At 34.2% G+C, this 27,775-nt stretch overlaps 1 protein-coding gene and 1 pseudogene across 2 annotated transcripts; both read left to right on the top strand.

Moving 5' to 3' along the window:
- Positions 1-10,100: 10,100 nt before the first annotated feature.
- Positions 10,101-23,950, top strand: LOC140987642 (uncharacterized; annotated as a pseudogene).
- A 471-nt stretch (positions 23,951-24,421) lies between these two features.
- Positions 24,422-27,095, top strand: LOC140987180 (uncharacterized). Of its 2 annotated transcripts, XM_073455588.1 has the most exons (8): positions 24,424-24,757; positions 24,875-24,958; positions 25,231-25,371; positions 25,819-25,884; positions 25,984-26,151; positions 26,263-26,592; positions 26,701-26,800; positions 26,900-27,095. In XM_073455588.1, exons 1-8 carry the CDS (start codon positions 24,443-24,445, stop codon positions 26,953-26,955), a joined length of 1,260 nt encoding a protein of 419 aa, XP_073311689.1. In that variant the 5' UTR covers positions 24,424-24,442; the 3' UTR covers positions 26,956-27,095. The 2 variants fall into 2 exon arrangements, with proteins under 2 accessions (XP_073311690.1, XP_073311689.1); XM_073455589.1 differs by lacking the exon at positions 25,231-25,371 and having other exon boundaries at positions 24,422-24,757.
- Positions 27,096-27,775: the final 680 nt, after the last annotated feature.

Below are 27,775 nucleotides of genomic sequence, written 5' to 3'. Positions count from 1 at the left end.
TTTAATTTATCATTAATTTCTCTGTCTAGTTGAAATAAATCAAACTAATCAAATTATACGACAAATAAAATATAAGAAAATTTTACAAAAGAGCATATAGAATCTACATGGTCTCAATGTCCATTTTCATTGGAAAAGTACCATAACAATGACATGTTTTCAATGACACTTGTAGAAAAGTGTAAGTTTGATATGTGTATTAAGACATTAATTAAATATCACAGTTTATGAAATTAAAAATAAAATAAAATATCATATTAATGTTTTTTGTAATATTTGTCGTTGATTCAACTAAAATAATGAAATAAAGTTATTTTTTTTTTCAATATCAATCTTTATATAAAAAAATTGAAAAGTCACCTAAATAAATAAATAAAACATTAATGAAGTAATAGTGAATGAAAGAGAAAGAGTGACTAATAAAATTAACAATTCAAACTCATATCTCACTTAAATAAATAAATAAATAAAACATTAATAAAGTAATTGTGAGTGAAAGGGTAACTAAGTAAACATTAATGAAGTAATGATGAGTGAAAGGGTAACTAAGTAAATCCACAATTCAAATTAATGGTGAGTGAAAGGATAATTAAGTAAAACATTAATGAAGTAACGATGAGTGAAAGGGTAAATAAGTAAATTCACAATTCAAACTCATATATATATGCTTTGCATTTTGCAAATTCAACCTGTGTTCTACCAGATATACAAAGAACACAAATATGTTAGCATGATGGGAACGCGGCATGGACGAATGACGATGCAGCGCCGCAAGTGTTGGTCATATTTTGAACAAAACAATATTTTTCCAAAACTTTTAAAGATCAAAGGGTAAAAAAATATAAGAATCAATTCTTAGATGTTTTGAGAATTTTATTTTCTTTAGTAAATCTATTGTCCAAACATATGATAAACTCATGGGCGGAAGCCTCCTTAGACATGCCTATAGGTAGCACTGGATCAAGCTCTACACAAGTCGTAATATGATGTTGTTAGAAATTGCAAATCGTTGGTACGATGTTCTAAATATAAATGTCATATTTCATTTTCATGTCTCAAACATATAATCTATTTTCAATTTAGTATTATTTTGCCAATCTATACTCATCGTTGGATACTTTAACTACTTTCAACAAATTTTTTTTTTTTCATATTAATACATTCATTTAAATAAGGGTATTTGCGTGAAAACACACTTACCTAAATATATGAAACTGAGAGAGTAGTATTTAACTCTTTAGAAATATATGAGACGATCTCACGGGTCGTATTTTGTGAGACATATATCTTATTTAGGTCATCCATGAAAAAATATTACTTTTTATGCTAAGATTATTACTTTTTATTGTGAATATCGGTAGGATTGATGCGTCTCACATATAAAGATTCGTGAGACCGTCTCACAAGAGATCTACTCATTGTAATTTGAAAAATATTAAAAAATCAACACTCCATAAAAATTGAATGAACAATTTATTTGATATTAAACTAAAATAATTATAAGTAAAATAACATAATTTAAAATACTTACACAAGTTACAAAATTTATTAACTTATAAAAAGATGTAAACTTTAGCGCAATAATATGTTCATTTAAACTCAAATATGCAATAAAAATCAAACTAATTTAACCAAATTTTTATATTGATATAATAGATTCTTAAACCAATGTATTTTTTAAACGAGCACAATCTGAACACCCATGCTGAGTGACTAAGTACTATTTGTTAAAATAATCCAACCAGTGACATATTTAAGTTAGAGCAAAACAAGATCAAGGGAGTCACGTGAGCACGTGATTGGGACAGTGAGTCGGTGCATCGTTTCTCGTAAACAAAGAGAAGCGCACGATTTGCGGGGCAGTGTATCCTCTTTCTCTGTGGCCCGGCCTTTCTTTCCTCACCCTCTTTGCCTACACGCGCTGCACATCGTGGAAAATAACTCGTACAATCTAATTAAGAAAGCTAAAAATGTATGTTTAATAATCTTAAATTTTTATACATTTGTCGGCAGAAGAGAGTGGGCAGTTGCCCCTTCAGTTTCAGCCTCAGATAATAATGGTCTTTAGCCCTCCTTGTTGACTGCCTAATCTTAAGTAGTATAATAATATCAGCACTAATATTATCGTGCATCATGCTGCGTGCTACCTCCTTGAACAAAATATCCACCTTTTGCAGGCGCCCGTTTATAGAATTTATGCGAGCACTCAGGTAGCTTGTGTACTGCTCGATTAATATATAATTTTGATTGGGTTCCATCCAAACATCATGTGTTGTTCTACATAATTTTGGTCGAGCATGTTGCAAATGATTTGTTTAATACGATTTACTGAGGTAATTACGTAATTTGCATGTTATTGTAATAATTTTGATGGTTTATTTGATTATATCACCGATCACTCGAACGACAACGACCTCATGTTCTCAATAATAAAAAAAAAATATCATACACTCCAGAAGTCTGTATTACTCAAAATTAATTGACTTCACTATAAAAGAACAATCAATAAAAGAGTAACATTATCCAATCATATTACAAAAATAAAAATTTAAATATTAAATGAGATAAATAGTGGTGAAATTTTTGGCCTGCCTAGAATCATTTCGTCGGTTTGGATTATTTGTATTTTATTGAAATTGAAAGAAATATAAACTGAGATTAATAAAATATGATGTCACTTTCCAATGATTTTATTTATTTATATTATACAACAAACAAACATATATATTTGAGACGAATAGAATTTACTGTGTTTTTATCCACTCATATCAACATATTCCATTTTCTTTTCTATTCTCTGTCTCATGTATTACTAATGTTTGTTTCAAAGGGTGGATTAAAATTTCTAGTTAGGATGTTCAAAAAAATTAAGCATATTGTACAAAATTAAATATGTATTAAAATTAAACGTGTAAAAGAGCAGTTTTGGAATTAAGAAAAAAAAAACAACCACATGTGGTTAGTATTCAATAATTTCCTTTATTAATAGTAGAGTAGGTCTACGGTGAAACGGTTACGTTTCACGAATCTTTATATGTGAGACGGGTCAACCCTATCGATATTCACAATAAAAAAGTAATACTCTTAGCATAAAAAATAATGCATTTTCATGGATAACTTAAATAAGATACACGTCTCATAAAATACGATCCGTGAGAGCGTCTCACACAAGTTTTTACCTTAATAATAAGTATAGATGTAAATTAGGGAAAAAAATTGTCGCTATCGATTATTGAAAATTATAACGGATCAAAAAGAAAATGAGAAAATTATCTCTCTCAAATATTAATATCTTGAGCCAGAAGTGTTTGCCCATTTGTATGAAAGCCCAATCCAAGAAAAGAGAATGGTCCAACCCAACTCAAATTAGTTTTTCTTTCGTTTCATAACTGGTGATTTTTAATCCTTTTGTTTTCATTTTTGTTGAAATGGATTCCAATGGAAACCCTGCCCCTTGGAAAGTTAAATGAGGCCGCTCCTTTTATTTTATTTTTTAAAAAAAGAAATTAGGTAAGTGTTGAAATAAAACAAAATATCAATATAAATGAATAATCAATTATTAATTATTAATGTTGTTAATTTTATTAATATCATTATTTTAAATATCTGTAATGTTATTATTATCAATTCTTTCACATTGTATATTGTTAATCGTATATGTGTATAAATTAATAATAATAATTTATATATTTATTAATAATTTAAGAAATTTAAAAATAAAAAATCGAAAGGAGGAGCTGGGTCCAGACTCCAGACCACGGTCCCTTGGAAAATTTTAATTTTTGTTTATTTATATAATTGTTAAATAATTTTGTTATTGTTGAAAAATTATTTAAAAATGTGTTAAATATTTGTGTTGAAAATGTGAATGTTGAATGTTGAAAATTAGGTAAAATTAGGTGTTGAATGTTGAAAATTAGTGTGTGATGATGTTGGTAATGATGTATTTTATTTTTGGATTATTTGTAAAAATTTTCTATAAATAGATCTCTCATTTGTGAAGAAAATCACAATTGAGTTGAGAGAAAAATATTATAAAGTGTGTAGTGTGATAATTTTGAGAGTTTGAGATTTTTACTTTTTTACCGTAAATTTTTACTTTTTCACAACACGTTATCAGCACGAAGCTCTAAAAGTCCTCCATATTTTTCCAAGCTCCGAACAGAAGAAAAAGGTAACAAAAGTAATAATATTTATTTTACTGTTATTTATTTATTGTTTATATATGTAATATATAATATAATGTTATTATTAGAAATAATAAAAATAATTTTTTCAAAAACTTGTTATAAATCCTGGGAGGATGTTAAGACGACATCCCACACTCCCGGTAAGGGATACGACAAGTATAAAAGCCTATAAGGTTTTTTAAACAAAATAACTTATGACACCTAATTATAATAATGTGATATGATATACATAATTATTTAAATATGACTAATATTATATACACCATATTATTACCATAAAATTATACAAATACATACATTTATTTTCTTATACACCAACGGTAATAAACGGTAACAAAACGGCTAGTTTTTGCTCTATAAATACAATCTCACAAATACATTCAATCACTCCAACTTTCTCTTCTTCTCTAAAAATTATTCTTCATCAAATTTTCGAAGAAAAAAAGAAGATGGCTTTCACGAGGTTATTTTTAATTATTTTGGTTATCATACTCACCAGTCTTGTATTTATCGGAGAATATCCTCCTCGTGTGTTTTCTTTATTTTTACGAATACTTGTACTTGTTGTTTATCCATTACTTTGTATTGCAATATTCATTAACTAATAAAATGCATCGTAATTTTTAGTACCACCATGGCAAACTTGGCAAAGCTCGAATTCATCGCTCTTGATATTACTGGGAAAAACTATATGCCATGGACTCTTGATGTAGAAATGCATCTTGAGTCATTGGGTCTAAGCGAGACCATTAAAGAAAATGGTATATCTTCATCACAAGAAAAAGCAAAAGCTATAATATTTTTACGACGACACCTTGATGAAGGTTTAAAATGTGAATATCTCATCGAAAAAGATCCCATGGCTCTGTGGAAAGGATTAAAAGAGAGATTTGAACATATAAGGGAAGTTATACTTCCGACCGCCCGTGATGAATGGAATATGTTAAGATTCCAAGACTTTAAAAAAGTCAGTGATTACAATTCAGCGATGTATAGAATAATCTCGCAGTTAAAATTTTGTGGACATGAGGTTACAGAATCGGAAATGCTTGAAAAAACATTTTCCACGTTTCACGCATCAAATATAACACTACAGCAACAATATAGAGTGCGTGGATTTGCGAGATATTCTGAACTCATCGCCTGTCTTCTTGTGGCGGAAAAGAACAACGAGCTATTAATGAGAAATCATCAGTCCCGACCCACTGGATCAACAGCATTTCCAGAAGTAAATGCTGTAAGTAAAAATGAATTTAAACCTGGAAACCAAAATCAAATTCAAAGACAAGGTTTTGGTCGAGGTCGAGGTCGAGGTCGAGGTCGTGGACGTGGACGTGGACGAGGAAGTGGTCGTGGTCGTGGACGCGGCCGTGGTTTTGAAAATAATCGAGATAGTTATTTCTATAACTCATCTCAAAATAACGTCCCAAACCATCCACAGAAAAGGCATCAAGAAAACATGAGTGTTAATGAAAATCACTCGAAAAGATTTGAAAGTTCTTGTTTCAGATGCGGCACTCCAGGACATTGGTCTCGTATTTGTCGAGCCCCTGAGCATCTTTGCAAACTTTATAAAGAATCGATAAAGGGGAAAGAAAAGGAGACCAACTTCACTGAGCGAAGTGACCGTTTGAGTGATTCAACTCATTTTGATGCTGCTGATTTTATGAATGATTTCTCTGGAAATGATCAATATGTTGGTGGGATAGAAATGAACAATATTGATGCTGCAGATTTTCTCAATGATTTCTCTGAAAATGAACAATATAGTGGTAGAATATAAATGTACAATAATTTATTTTTCATGTATTTATATGATAATGTTTTATTGTACAATTATGATATGTGTTATATTTAAATATGTATTGTCATTAATTTTTTTTCATTGCATATTTTTTGAAGTTCAAATATGGAAAATGCTATGAGCAAAGCTGAAGTTTGCATACCCGATAGTGGTACAACGCACACTATCCTCCGAGATAAAAGATATTTCTTGGAACTAAAACCAACAAAAACAACGGTGAATACAATATCAGGTCCTGTAGACTTGATTAAAGGATGTGGTAAAGCACAATTTTTGTTACCTAATGGTACAAAATTTTTGATCAATGATGCTTTATATTCACCACAATCGAAAAGAAATTTGTTGAGTTTTAATGATATATATTCCCATGGGTATGATACTCAAACAATGAATGAAGGGAATGAGAAATATATGTGTCTTACCACATATAAATCAGGAAAGAAATATGTGATTGAAAAACTACCAATGCTCCCTACTGGATTGCATTATACACATATACGTCCCATTGAATCAAACATGGTAATTGATAATTCTTCAATATTAACCAATTGGCATGATCGATTAGGACATCCTGGTTCAACAATGATGCGAAGAATTATAGAAAATACACATGGTCATCCATTGAAAGACCAGAAGATCTTTCAGAATAATAAGTTTCAATGTAAAGCATGTTCTCTTGGAAAACTTATTATAAGACCATCACCAGCCAAAATCCAAACTGAATCACCAATGTTTCTTGAACGTATTCAGGGTGATATTTGTGGACCAATCCATCCACCATGTGGACCATTCAGATACTTTATGGTATTGATTGATGCCTCCAGCAGATGGTCACATGTATGTTTATTGTCAACTCGAAATGTTGCATTTGCAAGATTACTTGCTCAAATAATAAAATTGAGGAATCAATTTCCCGATTATACAATCAAGAAAATTAGACTTGATAATGCTGGTGAATTTACTTCCCAGACTTTCAATGATTATTGTATGTCTATGGGAATCATTGTTGAGCATCCTGTTGCTCATGTACATACTCAAAATGGATTGGCTGAATCATTGATTAAACGTCTGCAAATGATTGCTAGACCAATGATTATGAAAACAAAGCTCCCTATTTCTATATGGGGACATGCAATTTTACATGCTGCTTCATTAATTCGCATCAGACCAAGTGCATATCATAAATACTCCCCATTGCAGCTTGCATTTGGTAAAGAACCAGACATTTCTCATCTGAGAATTTTTGGATGTATGGTGTATGTGCCTATTGCACCACCTCAACGAAAGAAAATGGGACCTCAAAGAAAGATTGGAATTTATATTGGTTATGATAGTCCATCGATCATTCGATATCTTGAACCACAGACAGGCGACGTGTTCACAGCACGTTTTGCTGATTGTCATTTTAATGAGGAAATCTTCCCAATGTTAGGGGGAGAACAGAAACATACCGAAAAAGAAATTACATGGTATGTATCATCATTGTTACATCTGGATCCAAGAACAAAACAATGTGAAAAAGATGTACAGCAAATTGTGCACTTGCAAAGAATAGCAAATCAAATACCAGATGCATTTGCAGACACAAAAGGGGTAACTAAATCATATATACATGCTGCAAATGCCCCTGCTCGAATTGAAATTCCGAAGAAACAAATTGAAGATAGTCATGATGTCATTAAACGCCTGAAGCGTGGAAGGCCAGTTGGTTCCAAGGATAAAAATCCTCGAAAAAGAAAATTCATAGAGAAACACAATGATCACAAAATAGAGAATGATGTTCCTGAAGAAACACATAATGATCACAAAATAGAGAATGATGTTCCTGAAGAAACACATGATGATGAAAATGTTTTGTCAGAACCACAAACTGACGAGAATCATGAAATCTCTATCAATTATATTAATACTGGAAAAATATGGAACCGAAAAGATATAGAAGAAATTGATGATATATTTTCTTATAATGTGGCAATCGACATCATAAATGATAATGAAGATCATGAACCAAAATCTTTTGGTGAATGTAAAAATCGGCAGGATTGGATAAAATGGAAAGATGCCATCCAGGTTGAATTGGATTCGCTAAATAAACGTAATGTTTTTGGACCTATAGTCCTTACACCTGAAGGTGTAAAACCTGTTGGATACAAATGGGTTTTTATTCGAAAGCGAAATGAGAAAAATGAAATAGTAAGATATAAAGCTCGACTTGTTGCACAAGGTTTTTCTCAAAGGCCTGGAATTGATTATGAAGAAACGTATTCTCCTGTGATGGATGCAATTACGTTTCGGTATTTGATTAGCTTGGCAGTATCTGAAAATTTAGAAATGCGTCTTATGGATGTTGTTACAGCCTACTTATATGGATCACTTGATAGTAATATATATATGAAAATCCCTGAAGGATTTAAGATGCCTGAAGCACAAAGTTCAAAACCCAGAGAATGTTATTCTGTGAAATTACTAAGATCATTATATGGGTTGAAGCAATCCGGCAGAATGTGGTATAATAGGCTAAGTGATCACTTGATGAAAAAGGGATATGTAAATAATTCAATATGCCCTTGTGTTTTCATTAAGAAAACAACATCCGGATGCGTAATTATTGCTGTATATGTTGATGATTTAAACATCATTGGAACAAATAAGGAAATTCAAGAAGTTGTGTCATACTTGAAAGAAGAATTTGAAATGAAGGATCTTGGAAAAACCAAGTATTGTCTGGGTTTACAAATTGAACAAAAAGAATGTGGAATATTTGTTCACCAGACAAATTATACAGAAAAGATCCTTAAACGTTTTAATATGGACAAATCAAATCCTTTAAGTACTCCAATGGTTGTTAGATCATTAAACATAGAAAAGGATCCATTCCGTCCATGTGAAGATGATGAAGATATTCTTGGTCCAGAAGTACCATATCTAAGTGCTATCGGTGCCCTTATGTATCTTACAAATTGTACAAGGCCTGATATATCTTTTGCCGTAAATTTATTGGCAAGATTTAGCACATATCCAACAAAGAGACATTGGAACGGAATTAAACATATATTCCGTTATCTACGAGGAACGACAGACTTGGGACTTTTGTATTCAAAAGATGCTAATCCAAGTATAATTGGTTATGCCGATGCTGGATACTTATCTGATCCACACAAAGCACGTTCTCAAACTGGATATGTATTTACTCGTGGAGGCACTGCAATTTCTTGGCGTTCACAGAAACAAACACTTGTAACAACTTCATCAAATCATGCCGAGATTATTGCACTACATGAAGCAAGCCGTGAATGTGTGTGGTTAAAATCAATGACTCAACATATCCAAATCTCATGCGGATTATCATTCGACGAGAAGCCTGTGATACTATATGAAGATAATGCTGCATGTGTTGCTCAAATGAAAGAAGGATACATAAAAAGCGACAGAACTAAACATATTCCTCCTAAGTTCTTCGCATTCACCAAGGAGCTTGAGAAGAATAAATGTATTGATGTTCGTCACATTCAATCAAGTGAAAACTCATCAGATCTCTTCACAAAGGCACTTCCTACGACAATATTCAGAAAGCACATATATAATATTGGGATGCGCAATCTACGAAATTTGTGAAGAATTGTTCGTGTCAACATGAGGGGGAGTTTACGTGACTGCACTCTTTTTCCCTTACTATGGTTTTTATCCCAATGGGTTTTTCCTAGTAAGGTTTTTAACGAGGCAGTATAAAAACACGTAATGTATACAATCATTATGATCATCATCACAAGGGGGAGTGTTGAAAAATTATTTAAAAATGTGTTAAATATTTGTGTTGAAAATGTGAATGTTGAATGTTGAAAATTAGGTAAAATTAGGTGTTGAATATTGAAAATTAGTGTGTGATGATGTAGGTAATGATGTATTTTATTTTTGGATTATTTGTAAAAATTTTCTATAAATAGATCTCTCATTTGTGAAGAAAATCACAATTGAGTTGAGAGAAAAATATTATAAAGTGTGTAGTGTGATAATTTTGAGAGTTTGAGATTTTTACTTTTTTACCGTAAATTTTTACTTTTTCACAACAATTATCCTTATTTATATGATATAATAATAATATTTTAAAACAGCATGTTTCTTTCTATTAGTTCTCGATGCTTTTTTTGCTCGCTGCGGAAACCGCAGGGGAAAAGGATCGTTCACATACATATGTATATATTTTCAAAGATCTGTAATTGATTTCGATCGATTGAGTGTTAATACTCTGTTGAAAGCTATGAATCTTGGCTTAAATCGGCATTACTAAGTTCAGTATCCTAGTTCCTTTTATTCTTGTATTGAAATGGCCAATTTTGTACACCAAGTTAAAGTCGTTGTTGCCTTATTGTTTTGGCGATCTCTCTGTTAGTTTGGAATACAAGAATTTTATTTGTATGAGAATTTCGATGAAATATGTTGGGCCGTCACTTTAGCATCGCCATTACACCTAACTAGTGTTATGTATAAGAGTCCATTCGCATTAAAAGGTTATAGGTTAAATTTTAGTTTTTTTTTTGTTAATTGCATCTCAGCAGTTGGTTTGGACTTGCTGATTTTAGTTTGTCAACGTTTTTCCAGATTTTATGTGCTTAAAACAAATAGAAGAGTGAAATTCAGTTGGCCAAGTTGCGATATTTGCTAAATCATCAGGTTTTGGGCTACCAGGTTTATTTGGTTGGAACTTTGTTTTTTGCTGCGAGGTTCTGAAGGGGGAAGGGAAGTTGTTGAGATATATGCATCATGGCTGATGCAGCTGCTCTTATAGAGGCCTCAGGATCCAGATTTTGTGATTTGGAGCTCATTGGAAGAGGTTCTTTCGGGGATGTGTACAAAGGGTAAGATTTTGAATTAACTTTATTCATTCTGTTCCTTTCAAGTTTAATTGTAAAAAATTGACACATTCAGCTGGTGTTCTTACAACATTATGCATTTGCGAGGAGGGTTCTTGGCCTCATTTGAAAGAAAAATTCCATTAAACACTAAAAATTTATGAAGCTTTTGGATGTGTTATGTTCATAGAAGCTTGGAAAATTTAAGAACTCTTTTTCAAGGACTGGAGGAGAGTATGAGATCAAACATTTAACAACTTTCGACTTCAATGAGGACGGGAAGGGAGTGAAACTCTTGGTCTCACTCTACTTGTTTGTCAACATGAGGTTCACACATACACAAACTTAAGTTTGATGCTACAGATGATGTGATTAACAGTTCTGGTGTCTAATTTTTTCAATAAGCATAGATTACTAGTGAACATTTTGGGAGTTCCGAGAATTTCTTTTGACATTGTCGTTATTGGTCAAGACAAGATAAATAAATCAACCAGTGAATGATAGATCTTCCGGTAATGTGGCAATGGTAAAGTGTCATTTTTTTAAAAACGGATATTTATAGTTCAATAATGCTAATTCCGAGGTTCCAAAAATTTTGGAGTGCACAATGCGTTTGTAATATATTAGGTTATCTGAAAGAAGTTTTAGTCCCAATATTTTCTCTATGTACCTTACCAATGGCAAAGTTGTGTATACTTTACATTATAGAGGGTACTAAATATGATAGTTACAAAATGCATGTTGCGATGACCAGTCTTGCTGGACCTTTGCATTTGTTAAGTTACACCAAGCTGCAATGTGAATCACTTGGACGTTTTGCAATTATTTCTGAAGACAAAGTCTGTATATTTCTTATTAGATTTCCTCCTCTTGTGGTTGCCCTAATACTGATGGTGGATTATCTGATGTTAACCATTTGAAAATTGTCTGTTTGGAAACTCATAGCTAGTATTCATAATGGTCGGATATGAGGCCAAGTTCCAGAAGCTTAGAAGCCGATGAGTGATCCATTGGTTATTTATAGAGGTTCATTTACGAGATCGAAGTCTACGAGATTTCATAGAGTCTCTTGATGGAATAATTTAATAGTTGGAGGGCCAAGCAAGCAACATAGGCCAATTTACGGACCAAGAGTTGAAGTGAACCAACTACATTGATGTCCATGACTAGGAATTAGAAAACTTAATTACAAGCTCGATTCATTTGGAATTTCCGAGCAGAATGTTTCTACATTTTGAATTGTTTGAAGTGATTGGAAATAGATCTTTGTTGACCTCACATTCAGCCAATTGGTGAGTAAAACAAACTTTGGAGTTCCCTTCGTTATTTTGTTTGTGGATCATGGTGAGGGCCACATCAAATCCTTATCTTATATAGTGATGGTTTTGACCATAAAATTAGGTAACATGTGTTAAGATGTTATCGGGAGACAAGCAAGTGATAGGCTTGGGCTTTTGTCTCATTGCCTCCTTCTGAATTATACTGCTGCAAAGGGACACATGACACAACATATCATATGCAGAGGAGGAAATACATAGCTATGAATTGCCATTTAACCTTTAATTAGAAATCTCAGAACTGTATGGTCTACTAATAAACTAACTAAATCCTGCATTCTATAAAAGTTAGGTACAAGAGAATTTGGGGCGATCCTTTTTCGTTTTTCCTATCTGAAGTGAAATTTTTTATACATGTTGAAAAAGAGGGAAATGATCAAAGTGGCCCAAGAACCAGTGGAAAGAACCTAGTCTATAATGTTCATTCTTTGAATTTTCTTTAAATTTATACCCAGGTGCTAGTGATTTAGGCATTCATTTTGATTTTCCAGCAAATTGAGATTTGAGATGACACCCGAGGTAATGGAATTTCAAAATTTTACTTTTGCTTCTATTTGTTGTAGTAACTTGGTCATGTTCTTGAGTTGTTGGATTGTTATATTGATTGTTTTAGTTTGTAGTGTGCAAGAGTAAAAGTAAATCAAATATTTAAAACATTGTCATGTTTAGAATAAAAAAAGTGAAGGATTGCAGCAACTATGAAGGCTAATTGATTTTTCATATACTTGTGGTCTTGATTATTTTCTCAATGTAGTTCTGTGGTTTCAAAGTGTTAGTGATTTGTTGCTTTATCAATGAATCTTTTCATTGTTTATTACTTTTCAGGTTCGATAAGGAACTGAACAAAGAGGTTGCCCTAAAGGTCATTGATTTAGAAGAATCGTGAGTACAAATTGGACTTGCATTTGCTAGTATAAGATGTTTGATGTGCCTCTCTTTTTACTTTGATATTTTTTGACGGAATGAAAGTTTCTTATTTTAGATTTTTCATTTTTTAGATTTCATTAGCAGGAGATGATCTGAATGTCACTTGTTGCATCCACCTGTTTGTGCATCTTTCTTTCTCTGCCATCAAGAAACAAAATTTGTCTGCACTTTCACCTGCCATGTGGGAGGAAAAATACTGGGGTGGAGTGAAGTTTGTATTATAGTTATTTACTAGTTATCAAAAGGATTAGGCATGTTTTTTTGAGAAATGTGAATCTGGGAAGTATGAACTAGAGGGAGGAGTGTAGTGGATCCCCTGAACCCAGATTCAAAAGGTACTCATGTTATTGTTTGAAAAGTGTATGTTACTAGCTGGTGGGGTTATTACACGTAATGTTGCATTGGACATTGTATATTCTCTAGGTTATTGCTCGTTGAGATGATTCTTAGAGTCGGTTGTTGCGAAGACATTTGTTGGGCAGTTAGATTAAAGTAGTATAAAATCCTGGATGCTTCATAAAAGGGTATTTCGGGCACGACAATCAGCATTTATCATGTATTGAGAAACTTTTCCGAAAAGCTTCATCACTTGTTTTTTTGTAACCGCCGTCAACTTTGTGTACAACGGTAACTTATTCCTTGAGTCTGTACTCTGTGTGGCATTATCAGGGTTCTGGTTATAGTGGTGTGCTTTGAACTCTTGCCTAAGACAAGGTTTTAAGTTTCATATACCATGGATTGCGCAGCTGCAAAATATGTCAATTCATCCACCCTTCAAGAATTCAACACGATGATTGAATACTTTTATTAAGCTCTTTAATTCTTCTTTTAAGTCTTCCATTTCTGTTATCCGTAATGATTTTTTCCTGGAGTATCATCTATTTTCTTCTTCTCATCCAGGGAAGACGAAATAGAGGACATCCAAAAGGTACCTTCGACATCTCTGACTTTGTGGGTTGAAATTTTAACGCTGAATGAGTTGCCTTTTATTTCTTTTTCTTTGTTGACAGGAAATTGCTGTTCTTTCAGAATGTCGCTCTCCTTATATTACTGAGTATTATGGGTCTTTCCTGAATCACACTAAGCTGTGGATTATAATGGAATACATGGCTGGTGGTTCTGTTGCTGATCTGGTGAGTCGCTAACATGTTCTTTTATATATTCCATTATTTTGTCTTTTGAAAGGTTTTCACTCCAGTTGAGATATGCCATACTGATTTAATGTTGGCAGGGTGACAATGTTAGATGTCAAGTTATTGTAGTTAATCTGGGACCTTTTTTATTGTTATATTTATTAAAAAATTGATTGCCGATATCCTTTTATCAACTGACACCTCTTTCCTTAAAAAACTAACAGTTGGAGATCTATGTTTCTAATCTTTGATATGTAAACCTTATGAGCTTTCTCAAATTTCTGTTTCCAGTCAAGCCTTCCCAATTGTCAGGTGCAAGTCTATGTATGTATTTGCCATCGTGGGATAGTCATATTTTTTCCATGCCCTTTTCTGAGAGAGGCATCCAATGGTATTGAACCTAAAAGCTGTAAACTCTACGAGTCTGTGATGAACAGCAGTCTCTGATGCAGTGGTCAATTGGGTACTTACATACAAGGCCAGCCACTTAATTTTGCTTGTACCATGCTTTTACTTTGTGTAGACCCTCTTAAGGCGTTGGCATTTTATTGCCCTTAAATTTATAACCATAAAATGGAATTTAAATTGCCTCAAAAGGCAATGATGTCTTCTAAACAGTAGCTTGAGTCATGAAAAAAGACTCATTATTCACAGGATACTAATACTATTTTATACCTCTGCAGATTCAACCTAACCAGCCACTGGATGAAGTTTCGATTGCTTGGATTTTACGTGATTTGCTTTATGCAATAGACTATCTCCACAATGAGGGGAAAATTCATCGAGATATCAAAGGTAGATTGGTAGGATCAATCACTTTGTTTGGCCACGTTGGATCTTTACAGTCTTTTGAACATGTTACTTTTTAAAAATCGTTACTTGGACTGGATTTTTGAAGGTTCGCAGTGAATGGGTCATAAATTGGCCAAGTTAAGACGAGTTTATAAATCATCTTGTTGGATTAGGTCTAATTCATTTCACCCCTACCTCTCGGTGTTTTAAGCACACCTTTTCTGGCTCGAGTCACACGACCATTTTCCACCCGGTTCTAATTTTAGATACTTGGAAACCTATTACCCAGTATTTCTGGAGGAAATCCTTCTTGTTCCAGTTTGGCGCTCCTAATCATGTGTTAGATGTATTATGCACCTGAAACCTTTAATTTTTCCAAACCTATAAATTACGACATTAATGATGCCTACAGTATGCCCTTGTATTGCTTCCGTTCTGTCTTCAATTTTCGTATTAGCGTTTTTCCTTCTCATCGTTGTATTTGAATTTTATTAAGTCCTTTTCTATCATGTATGAATTTGTCTAATGATAAGTTTTATAAAACATTTTGACAGCCGCAAACATTTTGTTGACAGAGAGTGGTGATGTCAAGGTATTATTCGTGGTTACGAAAATTTGATATGCTTCTATTATTATATCAGTCTGCTAACTAATTGGCTAATGTAGATGCACTAAGTTGATTTGTCATTTTATATGAATAGGTTGCAGATTTTGGTGTTTCTGCTCAGTTGACGAGGACAATTTCACGAAGAAAGGTATCGGTTTCTTAATTTTAGTTCTTTTCTCTTCTTGAAATATGTTCCTTGTGACGATCTAACCTTTTATTTTGATTATACACACACTTTTTTACCCTAAATGAGTCTCCAAGTTTCTCTGCATGACTCTACGTATATATGATCCCTTTAAGAGGTGAGCCTCATTGTCATGATATTGAATAGTGGAATCTAACAGAGGATGTCAAATTCAACTTTTCATCAGTCAATCATACTCTTTCTTGATAGAAATTGAACTAGAAAAATAAAGAGAAAAGATTGCATGCCTTTGATTTCCCATAAACTGATAAATGGTCCACAAAACAACTTTTCAGCCTAAGATCCTAGACCATTAAATTGTTAATTTGTTTCTTGTTCGACCTATCCAATAAGTATGACACCTAAATTATACAACGATAATGTTTTCAATATTGAAGTTGAGAAAAGGATAGTGTCTTTCTACTTTAGAGTCTAGAGATAAGATGACAGTGGGAGCATGATTTTTTCATCTCCATGGCTGTTTCTATCTTTAATATGATTTTAAAAAATTGGAATGTTTGAATGTTTTTTTCGTCTTTTTGGTGGGATAGTAGGTTCTAATGATATGATACAGATCACAATTTTAATAGAAATGTTGCTCACTGCAATTCTTAGTGCGATCTAGATTGTTCTCAATTTTAGATTGTGCCTAGTAGTTTCATAGTGAGCACGATGACTTTGTTGACGTGAACTCCGCCGCATTTTATGTGCCACATGATTTGTATGCTTTGACTGGTACCAGTATGTATTGACAGCATCGTGTGACTACCACTTACCACATCTCTATCTGCATGCCATTATATTTCTTCATTTCCGCATAATCATGGACATGTCCGTATTCCTATGTTTCTTTTTTACTCAAGGACTGCTTGATTCTCTATCTGATGTAACCAATAATATTTCAGACTTTTGTAGGAACACCATTTTGGATGGCACCAGAGGTAATTCAGAACTCCGAAGGATACAACGAGAAGGTAGACTCATGTCAATGATAACTTTTCCCTAACCTTGTTTATTTGTGAGTTTTATGACTTCAGTTATATTTTTTTGGACACAATTTGTGCTATACTTCTTTCCTTCTTATTATAATGTGGGAAACTTTGGCTTCAAGCAGGCAGATATTTGGTCTTTAGGGATAACGGCAATCGAGATGGCAAAAGGAGAACCTCCACTTGCAGACCTCCATCCTATGAGAGTTCTTTTTATCATTCCTAGAGAAAACCCTCCACAGCTAGACGAACACTTTTCTCGTCCACTTAAAGAATTTGTTGCCCTGTGTCTGAAGAAGAATCCTGCAGAGGTAGCATTCTTTTAGCCCATTCTTTCCATTCCACATATCTATCTGTGTGTTTGTGAGTGTGGTGGGAGAACTTGCAATTTTAGGAGATGACTGTTGTGTAGTCATGGAAATCGACTTTATGTCTTCAAACCAGATCATTTCTCTCTCCTTGACAACATTAAGATTTTTCAGAATGTCTAAAGGAACTTACTTTGTTTGCTTGATACATTTTGAAAACTCCTTTTCATTTAAATAGCCATGGTGGTCATGGGAGTTCAAGTTTTCCTATCCTGGGTGGTTTTTTCCCTTGATGAAGAAATCAAATCAAGTAATTGTAAAAAAGACCTGGGATTGTCCTGGCATCCATGAAATGCTGCATCTAGTCATTATGTGCTAACAACATATGGAGCAAAATTCTCTTACACATGATCATTGCTCACTGTAACAAATTGGTTTTGTGAGGAATAGATTTGCTGCTGCCTGTTAATAAATGCATTTCTTTCAGCCATCTGAATATCACACTTGGTGTAGTCCTACCACTTATCTGTTATATTCGTTCTTGAATAGATACTTTGTCCTGGAAGTTGCTGATTTTTTTCGTGTATCCCTATCAAATATTCGATAACAAGCTGATCAGTCTCTAGGAATTTGTGCCTTCTTCACGAGTCTTGATCATCAATGGATCTACATAACAATCATTGATCACTTGTTACTTGTGGATTCTTGACGGTTTCTTTTCCTAAAGGGTATTACGGGAAAAAAACACGAAAAACAAAAACAGATGCTAATCTCCTATATTCTTTTTTGTGTTTGTTTCTTGTATCAGATTGGCTTTGACATAAATGACATTTTAACATGGACTCACTTTCTGTTTAGCTGTATGTTTCATTAAACCTATAATTTGAGACCCTTCTTTGTCTGTTTATTTATTCTTGGTATCCCTGATCGATGTGCTAACACTCTGCATGCTGCTGACTAAATTTGGTCATCGGTTTGGTTGTGATGATGACTTTCTTGTCCATCTTTGAAACTATCTGGTTGAGAACTGTTTAATTTGCCTTTGATGCTGTTTTGTGTTTATAGCCCCGTTGTGGTCATTCTTTTTCTCTCTCTTTTAGAGGACAAGTGCAAAGGAACTACTTAAACACCGATTTATCAGAAATGCTAGAAGGAGCCCGAAGCTTTTGGATAGAATCAGGTATATTGATCTATTTGTGACTGGACACAGTTATTCTTTAATAAAATGTAAGGTGCCTAAACAAAATGTGGGCTTCCTTTTATTTCTCTGCATATAATACTGAACATTTGTCCATGAATTAATCATAAGTTATGGATTTAAATACGGTGAAACGTGCAATTACATTTGGTGCTAATTGCTATTTGATAACACCAGAAAACTAGAGACATGAGTCAAGATCCTTGCATTAACCTCCACATTTTGCAGTGTTATTTCAGTGACTTTTAAACTTGAAATTCTTTACCATGTAGAGACCGTCCCAGGTTTCAAATAGACGGAGAGACTCCTAAAAATGGTCCAGCTATGTCAGAGGAGTATTCTGGAACTTTGAAGGTGGCTAGAGATTCGGGATTTGAAGACACAGTTCGTGCCAGGTCAGTTGAAAGTGTTGAAAATATCATTTATGTAACTCGTTGTTGTGCTAATTGATGTTAAATAACAGTAGTCAGGCATGGAGCCTAAGAAACTCCGGATGGGATTTTAGTATTGGTGGATCAACAAGCACTGGAACTATTCGGAGTGCAGTAAAACCACCTCAGGTGAGAGATAGGAAAGCTGAGGCCCCATTAACTCAATCCTTTTCTAGAAAAATTTCAGACAGCAGCAACCAACGGGCTACTCCTTCTGGAAGTATCATTCATTCTTCATCAGCGGTGTCTGTGGAAAAAGATACTAACCATCTTGGGAAACAAGAAAACTATCTTGAAGAAGTATGACATTTCTATCCCTTTCTGTATATCATGTGCTGTTGTAGGTTATTTATGGCTTATTGTTAAACATCGTCTAAAGCTCAAGAGCTGGATATTTGAATATGCTTAACCTCAATCGAATTATTCATGGCATTGAAACAAACTAAATTATAAAATTTAGGTCTGCTCGAGGATAAGTATTATATCCCGTCTCAGCAACATCGGATAGCCAATTCTTTCAATCATCGAAACATCACTTGGATACTCATGGCTGGGGTTGACCTACGCTTTCTATATTAAGATTTAAGACGAGCTTTAAGACTAATCGATCAAGTTTTCTAATGCACTTTTGCACCTGTGACATGTTAATGGGTTGGAGATTATTCATTGATGGCATGTTGTCATTGGTTGTTTGAACCTTTGGTCTCCTCGTTTCAATCATCAAATAAGTATGACCAATGCCAATCAACGCTCTGTTCTGTTTACCAACATGATCTCATTAGTCTCCAATTTTTTGTTTTCTCCTTGCAGGATGATGTGAGCGGCACAGGAACTGTCGTTGTACGATCTCCTAGGGGAAATCAGATGTCCTCTATGTTCAGCTACCAAAGTTCCTTGGTTTGATTACGGATTAGCCGAGCTTATAAACGTACTTATTTTTGTTGTTTCATTCTCATCTAAATCAAGGCTGCTTTTTTTTTTTTTTTTTTTTTTTTTTTTTTTTTTTTTTTTTNCTTATGACTCTACTGAAGACGCTTCCATCAGTGGCACTGTCGTTTATCGTGGCCAACATGATGATTCGGATTCTCCTCGGACTCCAAAATCTAGACTGGGGCTTCAAGAGAGAACTTTTAGTGCGGCTCTTGAAGATAGTGAAATAAACCTTGCCGAGGTTAACATACTTTGATTAATTTTGAACCTTCTTATTGTCATTAACATGCCAGTGTATAGGTATGCTGTAATATTCTCACTACAAAGGGCATATCCCTGGCAGGCTAGTGGAGAATCATAATCTCATCCTAGAAGCAAAAATTTCAATTTTTGTTTTTTATTTTTTTCTCTTTGCAACTTTAGTCTGTCATGTCTTAAATTTCGGTTTTAGTATGCTATTTTTGTTTTTTTTTTTTACCTTTTTTTTTGCAATTTTAGTTTTTTTTTCGTGCATGACGCTGACAATGATGCCAATACAACCATGCTGCTAATGTGCTTCGGTGAAAATTGGAAAAAATTGAAAAATACATTACTAAGACCAGAATTTGAAATGTAGATCGATCAAATTCGTAAAAAGAAAACATATGAGACCAAATTGCAGTTTTTCTCATCCTATAAATTGTATCAGTTCTATTAAAGTGATAAAGTAGCATGAGTGTAAAAAATGGCTTCCATTATGTTGATTGTATCATTGTTTTCTATCTTAGCCTTAAACTACTATTTCATTCAGGCCAAGGCTGCAATGCAAGGAGGAAGAAAAGGCAACTTTAGAGATAGATCTGCACTGAGCAAGGCCAACAGGGATGTGGAAGTGAGCAGAAGATCGCAACCAACAACAAGCTCTGATTCATCACGGTAAGTAATTATTCCCGATCAAGTACAACTTCTTGAATGTGAGGGTCGCCTGAAAACTTTCCTCTTGGATAAGTGCATTTTACCTGCGTAATTTTTAAGTTCTATTTACTGTAATGAAGCCTGTAATTTCCTCTCCAGACATTCTCACGATTACTTTGATGCACAAAAAGCATTTGCAAGATCACACCCTTCAAGCGATGATGAAGACAATTCCAGGAGTTATGCAGCAGCTTTGTCTAGCCCATTATCAGTCCTTCTGATACCTGCACTAAAAGATGTAAGCAGCGAGATTATTAGTAGTGGCTGCTTCTTGAGTTTCCTACCTAATTAAATGTTATTTTCCGAAAGTGATTTTTGTCTCACTGTTATCGTACCTCGTCCCATGCAAGTTTTGCGTTAACTTACTATGTTCAATTGAAAATATAGCTTGTTGAAGGATTTGGTCGTATAATATTTACAATAGAAGCTGACGATGCAAAAAAGCATTTCAAGATATTGCTAAGCCCTTGACAGCTGAGAGTTTTCAAGTATTTCTGGTTTATATATGAAGTTATTTTTATTTAGCTTGTTTGGAAACTGAATTCAGAAAGTATTCATAAGCTGCTGTTCATGTAGATGTGATAAGACTTCTAGGAGAGGCTTTATTTAGCCTTGCAACAAGATTGGGTTATCAGGCTCAACGAATTTCGATCTATGAGTAATATTCACTATTAAATTAGTATTCACATGGTAGAACCTATTGGAATTTTTTTAAGCATTACTTAGGGTGGTGCAGAGAATATAATGTAGGATAGGGAATGGATGATGCAGCGATAGAATTCAAGCAAAAGCTGCTAAAAAGGGTGTGAAGTTGTTTAAGCATTGATTTGAACTAAATATATTCTTTTCCAGCACGAGGTCTTATGGAGTTAGAATTTTTATATACACTGGAGACAAGTCATTTTCCCAGCGAATTTCCTTTTTTTGTGTGTCTGCATCCTGTGCTGATCTGATGAATTTACCCTTTTATTCTCCTAGTTTAGAAATTGTATTTTGGGTGAGTTTATATCAAGATTCCGTCACTCCATATCTTCTGATTTTGTTGGCACTGTAAACTGCAAAATATTTACTTTCAACTTAGTTTTTTTAGCTTATTTCAACTTAGTTAATATGTGACATATTGTCGAATTATGCACTGTGTTTTACCTTTTCGTTAGGAAGTCAGGATCCCTTTTTCCTGATTTGAATTCATGGCTGGCGCTTTATTTTTAACTTTCTCATCTCGGAGAAGAGTCAATTCTTGGCCATCAGTCGTGTCACGTTTGTTTTGTCCACATATCCAAGAGAAGTGTTGATTCGTTGCCAAAGTCACGTTTCTTGTTCCCTCGAATCCAACAATTTTCTAACCATTTTATAGGAAACACTTCTGTTTGCGAAAACAATTGATTCGGTTCCTCCATATAACTCTCTTTGTCGCATTTATGTACAATATAGGTAATTGCTGATGATTCAGGAGGATCAGTCCTCCAGAAAGTATCGAACTCTTTAATGGACATGGAACGTGTTAAGCCTGGATCTTCCGAACTACTTGTCACCAATTTACTTCAGCGATTGTCTAGGTTATTTATATTTTAACTTCCAAATTGCCATTTTTGAATATTTTTGGCTTGTGAGATAACATCCATCTTAGTATTCTTTCTGAATTATAATTAATTTTCTAGTTCAAAGGAGAGTTCTCTGAAAGACCTGCAAGAGCTGGCAGCTCGGATCTTTGGGAAGGGCAATGTCGAAATACCATCTACAAATACAGAAGGCGATAGCAAGAAAAAGCAACAGATTAAGGAGCTTCCCTCAAATGCCAACATGAGCCCACTTGCTAGGTTTTTGCTCTCGAGGTTTGTCATTTCTTACCTTGCATTTCTATGTTAGAAGTGAAATTCATGAACCAACATATTGGCACCTGAAGTGTTTAAAATAAAACTGCGGCAATAACGTGAATTTTGTTTAATTTTTTTATTCTTAGCTGTGTTTTAATTATTTCCATTGTTCGCGAGTATCAAGATTTTAAATATTTTTGTTAATTCATTATAAGCTAGTTATCATAATATTTTTTGGCACTGTAATATGTCATGAATATCACAATATTGAGTCACTCTTAAAAAGGTATATTGACTTGCTTAATATGATCTATTAGTTTAAATGTCATGGACATGGTTTTTTTTCCTTGATATGATTTTGAAAGGTGAAAAATTATCCTACTGCTTAGTTATTACCCAATCAAAAAACTTTTAGGATTCCTGAATGAAGGCAAGTGCGATGTGATTATTGGAACCGAAGTGTTAAGATAATGTTAGGTTGAGATGCGGTAGTTGAGGAATGATTGCCCGATTACTCGAGCATAGAAAAGATGAATAGTTCATAGAAAATAAATAGCCACGAAAATTACACCTGCAGACCACTAATCACAATGATTAGAAATGGCATATATATTCATTAGCTTCCTACGCAAAAACATCACTCAGTTAATGTATGACAATCGGCGCAATTGGATTTTCAATTGACTTGGGTATTGAACCTCTGAAGAGGTTTTTTCAATGGTTCTGAAATGAAAGGCTTGTGCATTATTAGTTTGTCTACATTATTGCTGCGTCTAGAAACTAGTTATTGGTAAACTAGCCATTAAGAGAAGACAAATAAACTGCCATTCTAAAAGTTTCTTTGTCGTTTCCAAATGTTTGTAAGTTGCCAGTTCTACCTGTGTTGGATTGAACATCTTGATTTGCTTACTATCCGACATGGCTGGGCAATTCTGTTCTTCTGGAAAGGACACCTTTGTTTAATGAAGAATGCCCCTTTGTTTAAAAGAAACAAATATTTTCTAATTCAAAAAACTTTATCCATCATTCAACTTCACAATGTTATATATATCTAGATTGTGTATAATGTATATTTCACAACAGAGTGCTATGAACCCATTTTATCCCTGAAATTCCATAATTTTTATATCTTCTTTCTTTTAACAACTATCTCCCATATTCTAATAGATACATGTTAACCTCTGTACACGCAGATGGCAAGGCCATGCTTCCCGAGATCTAAATACTTAAAAACGAGGTCGGAATCCTATTTTTTGGTGGATTCCTGTCTTGGTTTTTTAGAGTTACATGTACTTATCATTCAAGGAAAGCTGTAAGTTCGCCTTGGTCATTTTTGTTGGTTATTTTGTTTACGCGATTTTCTTTTTCTTTTCGACTCTGGTGCAAGACATCGGCGATAATTAGTTTAAAATTTGTTATTTATTGTAAGAGTGAAAGAAGCACGTTGTGTGTATCAAGATATTTGTGATGGGAACTTGAATGTTGCCATTCATTGAACATTTCTTGAGCTTTTTTTTTCTCCCTCCAAATAGTGACTTTCTTGAGTTTTATTACTGATGCACCGATTTATCGATCTTTTCAATGCTATTGATGGGAGCTTTGCACCCCTGTAATCTGTATAATTATACCATTTCTCCAGACTGCATTTTGCCTGTAAATTTGATCGGAGAAAAGAAAAACATAGAAAATGGGAAGAAGAGAGCTTGTCAAGATTTTTATTCTCCTTTCCTTGTCTAATTATCTTGTATGATGTATTAAAAAGTGAGATGGTGTTTACACACAATCTCATCATCAGACGCCTCAATTATTCATTTAAAGTTTTTGATTCGATGAATAATAAACAATACTCCATTATTCAAAAATCTCTATTTATTTTACCAATATTTAATAAACGGATGCTTATTATTGTTCACAATTTATAAAATGCATTTTAAATGTATAAATTTTATTTAAAATTTTGAGAAAAATTATAATATTTTCAGTACCCACAAATGTTTACAATATTCGAAAATCACAAGATGTCAGCGGCGCTGTCTTCTCTTCGAGGTCATTTCTTCAAGCATCTTCTGTCCCGCCAACCCATCACCGCCTTCTCTTCCTTCAGCCGCCGCATCTCGAACCTCGCTCCGCCCAACCGCCTCTCATCCATCTGGTCAGTTAAGCCGCTGCTCCAGAAGCAACGACGGAACCGCAATTTAACAACCATTAGCTATTATCCTCTTTCGTTGAATGGCAGCATTACTGGCGACGATTCACTCACCTCTCCTTACCTCTCGGTCCGAATTTGCTGCCCAAGTCACGCCACTGTAAGCCTGCTCCACGTACCTCTCTCATTTACCGTGGTCTGCTTGCGTCTCTGAGTGTTAGTTTCTTCTGTAGTTGGCATTACTTTTGATACGTGGAAGTTGTTTTTTGATCACTAGGATGCGCTATCGGAATCTCTTATGTGTTTCGGAGCTAGTTCGACTACCATTGATTTGCAAGATGACCATGATTCCGATAAAGAGGTAGCAAATAGTCCTGATTGAGGACTTCACTTATTCTGTCCAGATGGATATCACAAATGAGAGCTTGTTTCGTTACAGCACAATGCATAATCTTATTGTTTATCAATTTGATGGCATTAGAACTTCAAATTCTGAAAGCACGTTTAATATCGTTGTTTAATACCATTCAAGCGGGGAAGAAAATCAATATACTGTTAGAGGAGGAGAAGTTAACTTGCTACAGAGTACCGACGCAGATGACTGACATAGGATTTCCGAATTTCAACCTGCAGATATGGATCACTACTATATTTAATGTAAGCCAGGATGTGAGATGCTGCATTTCGTTGGCTGCAGACTCTGTAGGATTGAAAGAAATACCGAATTACGAAGTTGAGATGCATGACCATACTGACTGGATCAAACAAACTCAGGTTTACGGGCATCCCATTCGTGAATTTGTTTCTGTCTTGACTCAGTTGTAATGATTTTGAAGCCAAACTTTGGGTTTTATGACTTCAAAATCTTTGGGGTTCTGTTTCTTGCCATTAGCGATAGTAGTAGAATCCTTCATGATTTAATGATATGCGTAAATTCAGTCTTCAAGCTATCATCTGAGAAAGGATTTTTAAAAACAAAAAAAATATTGATTGCATGGGTTGGGATGAATAAATTGTAATGAGTTGATGCAGTGTATTTAATTAGTTAACATTCTTTGTCAAGATTTAACTTCTTAATTTTCTTTGTTTTTTTTATTACACTCACAAGTTTTTCCTAATGGATATCTGGAACCCACCGAGGATTCTAGCTTTCTGAATTATGTAGGTGCATTTTAATCAACATTAGCTGATAATGTTTTTCATTTACCGTATTAATTTCAGGAATCTTTTCATCCGGTGGAAATTACGGAGGGAATCTGGATTGTGCCTGAGTGGAGAAGTCCTCCAGTAAGATTATAAGCTCAATTTTCAGAGCTGTTTGTTTTCGTTATTTTATCAGTAACTATCAGAAATTTCAATATGCTGATGTTCAGCACGGCCTTGCAGAATCCCTGGGCAATAAACATAATTTTGAATCCAGGTTTGGCATTTGGAACTGGAGAGCATCCCACAACAAAATTGTGTCTACTGCTGCTGCATCGATCAATAAAAGGAGGAGAATCTTTTCTTGACTATGGTACAGGCTCGGGTATTCTCGCAATTGCAGCACTGAAGGTACTTGCTTTCTAACAGAAGGCATTATAAAATTTTGATTAAGTCTGCTGCTTCGAAGCTATCAAAGGTTTCATCTACTCCTTTTCCAACTTCGTTGTTGTTTGAGTGTAGTTCGGTGCAGATCTGGCAGTTGGATTTGACATTGAACCGCAAGCAATTACATCTGCAAAGCATAATGCTGCTCTGAACGGCGTGAGGCCTGATAAATTGCTACTGAGTCTTGTTCCTAGCAAAAATAGTCGTCACTTTGAGAATGAATTTCAGAATGAAAATTCAACCGAGCATGATCCAAACAATTCAAAAATTATTTTTGTGAAAGAGAAGTATGATGTGGTTATTGCAAACTTATTACTCTATCCTCTGCTGGATTTGGCAGATCGTATTGTCTCATTTGCGATGCCTGGAGCTATTATTGGCATCTCTGGTATCATATCCGAACAGGTATAGTTATGAAACTGATTAATCACTTTCTTATATGGTGAAATCCTTGGGATTGTCAATGGTATGATGAGAGTTGTTTTTAACATTTTATCATCAATTCCTGTACAGGTTCCATCCGTCATTAAACATTATTCCCAATTCCTGGATAACATTACAGTATCAACAATGGAAGATTGGGCTTGCATAAGTGGTTCGAAGAAAAGCACTAGTTAGATTTATGTTCTCATTTCTTAGCTGCCAACATGAGCTTTGTGCTTGTGTTCTGCATCCATTTTTAGGTTAATATGCTAATGATATTGTACAACAGACGACAGTATTCAGCTGGCTTCAAGAGAAACTCATGGGGAAAATATTATCTTATGATCTCTATATTCCTGAGAGGCCAACATCTAATGCAGATCGCTCTAAAAAAAGGTACAACTTTTGTTTACCTCCACTGATTTTTGATGGTACAAATACATAAACATTTACATACCTCTGGCATCCTAAATGGCAGAACAAAACTATGTGTCTTTGGTCTCACTCGTAGTAGAATGAGCATTAGCATTCAATTCCGAGTCTGCTCCATTTGTAATATTCACTCTGGTCAAAGATCTAAGAGGTGCAAATAAAAGAAACTAGTGTGAGAGATTACATATTTCCACCTGAGAATTTGTCCGCAACGGCAAACATGATATATCTGCCACTATGCATTCTGGAAATCATCACCCTCTTCTCATGAACTCCGCCCTCGGTGTTCACTCTGGAACCAACAGTTGCAAATATTTGAGAATTGAGAATACTCAAATTTGTGCCCATCAGAACGGTGATACTTCAAATCCATATAGGCCCGACTCGGATCGGACGCCCCGCAAGTTTGAGGCGAAGATAAGAAAGTGAGTTTGGTCTAGTAGCACAAACAAACTAAATCGAGCTTAATATAAATAAAATTTTAAGCTTCGAAATTCTGAAAAAACGTGCACTAGTATATCAGTTTACTTGCCGCAGTTAAATCCGTGCATTCATAGTCTCTCCCCAGTTACTTTGGATTTTTCTATATTTTTCTATTTATCATGTGATCAAATATTAGTTCATAGGTTATCAACATATATGTTAACTTTCATAAAAATGTGAATGACTCACGTGATCTAATGATATTAAAATAGAAAAAAAAAACACTCACGATGTAGTATAGACTAACACA

The sequence above is a fragment of the Primulina huaijiensis genome, chromosome 11 (genome assembly GCF_012295235.1).
Source record: "Primulina huaijiensis isolate GDHJ02 chromosome 11, ASM1229523v2, whole genome shotgun sequence".
Taxonomy (NCBI): domain Eukaryota; kingdom Viridiplantae; phylum Streptophyta; class Magnoliopsida; order Lamiales; family Gesneriaceae; genus Primulina; species Primulina huaijiensis.
This window is presented reverse-complemented; position numbering and strand designations above follow the sequence as displayed.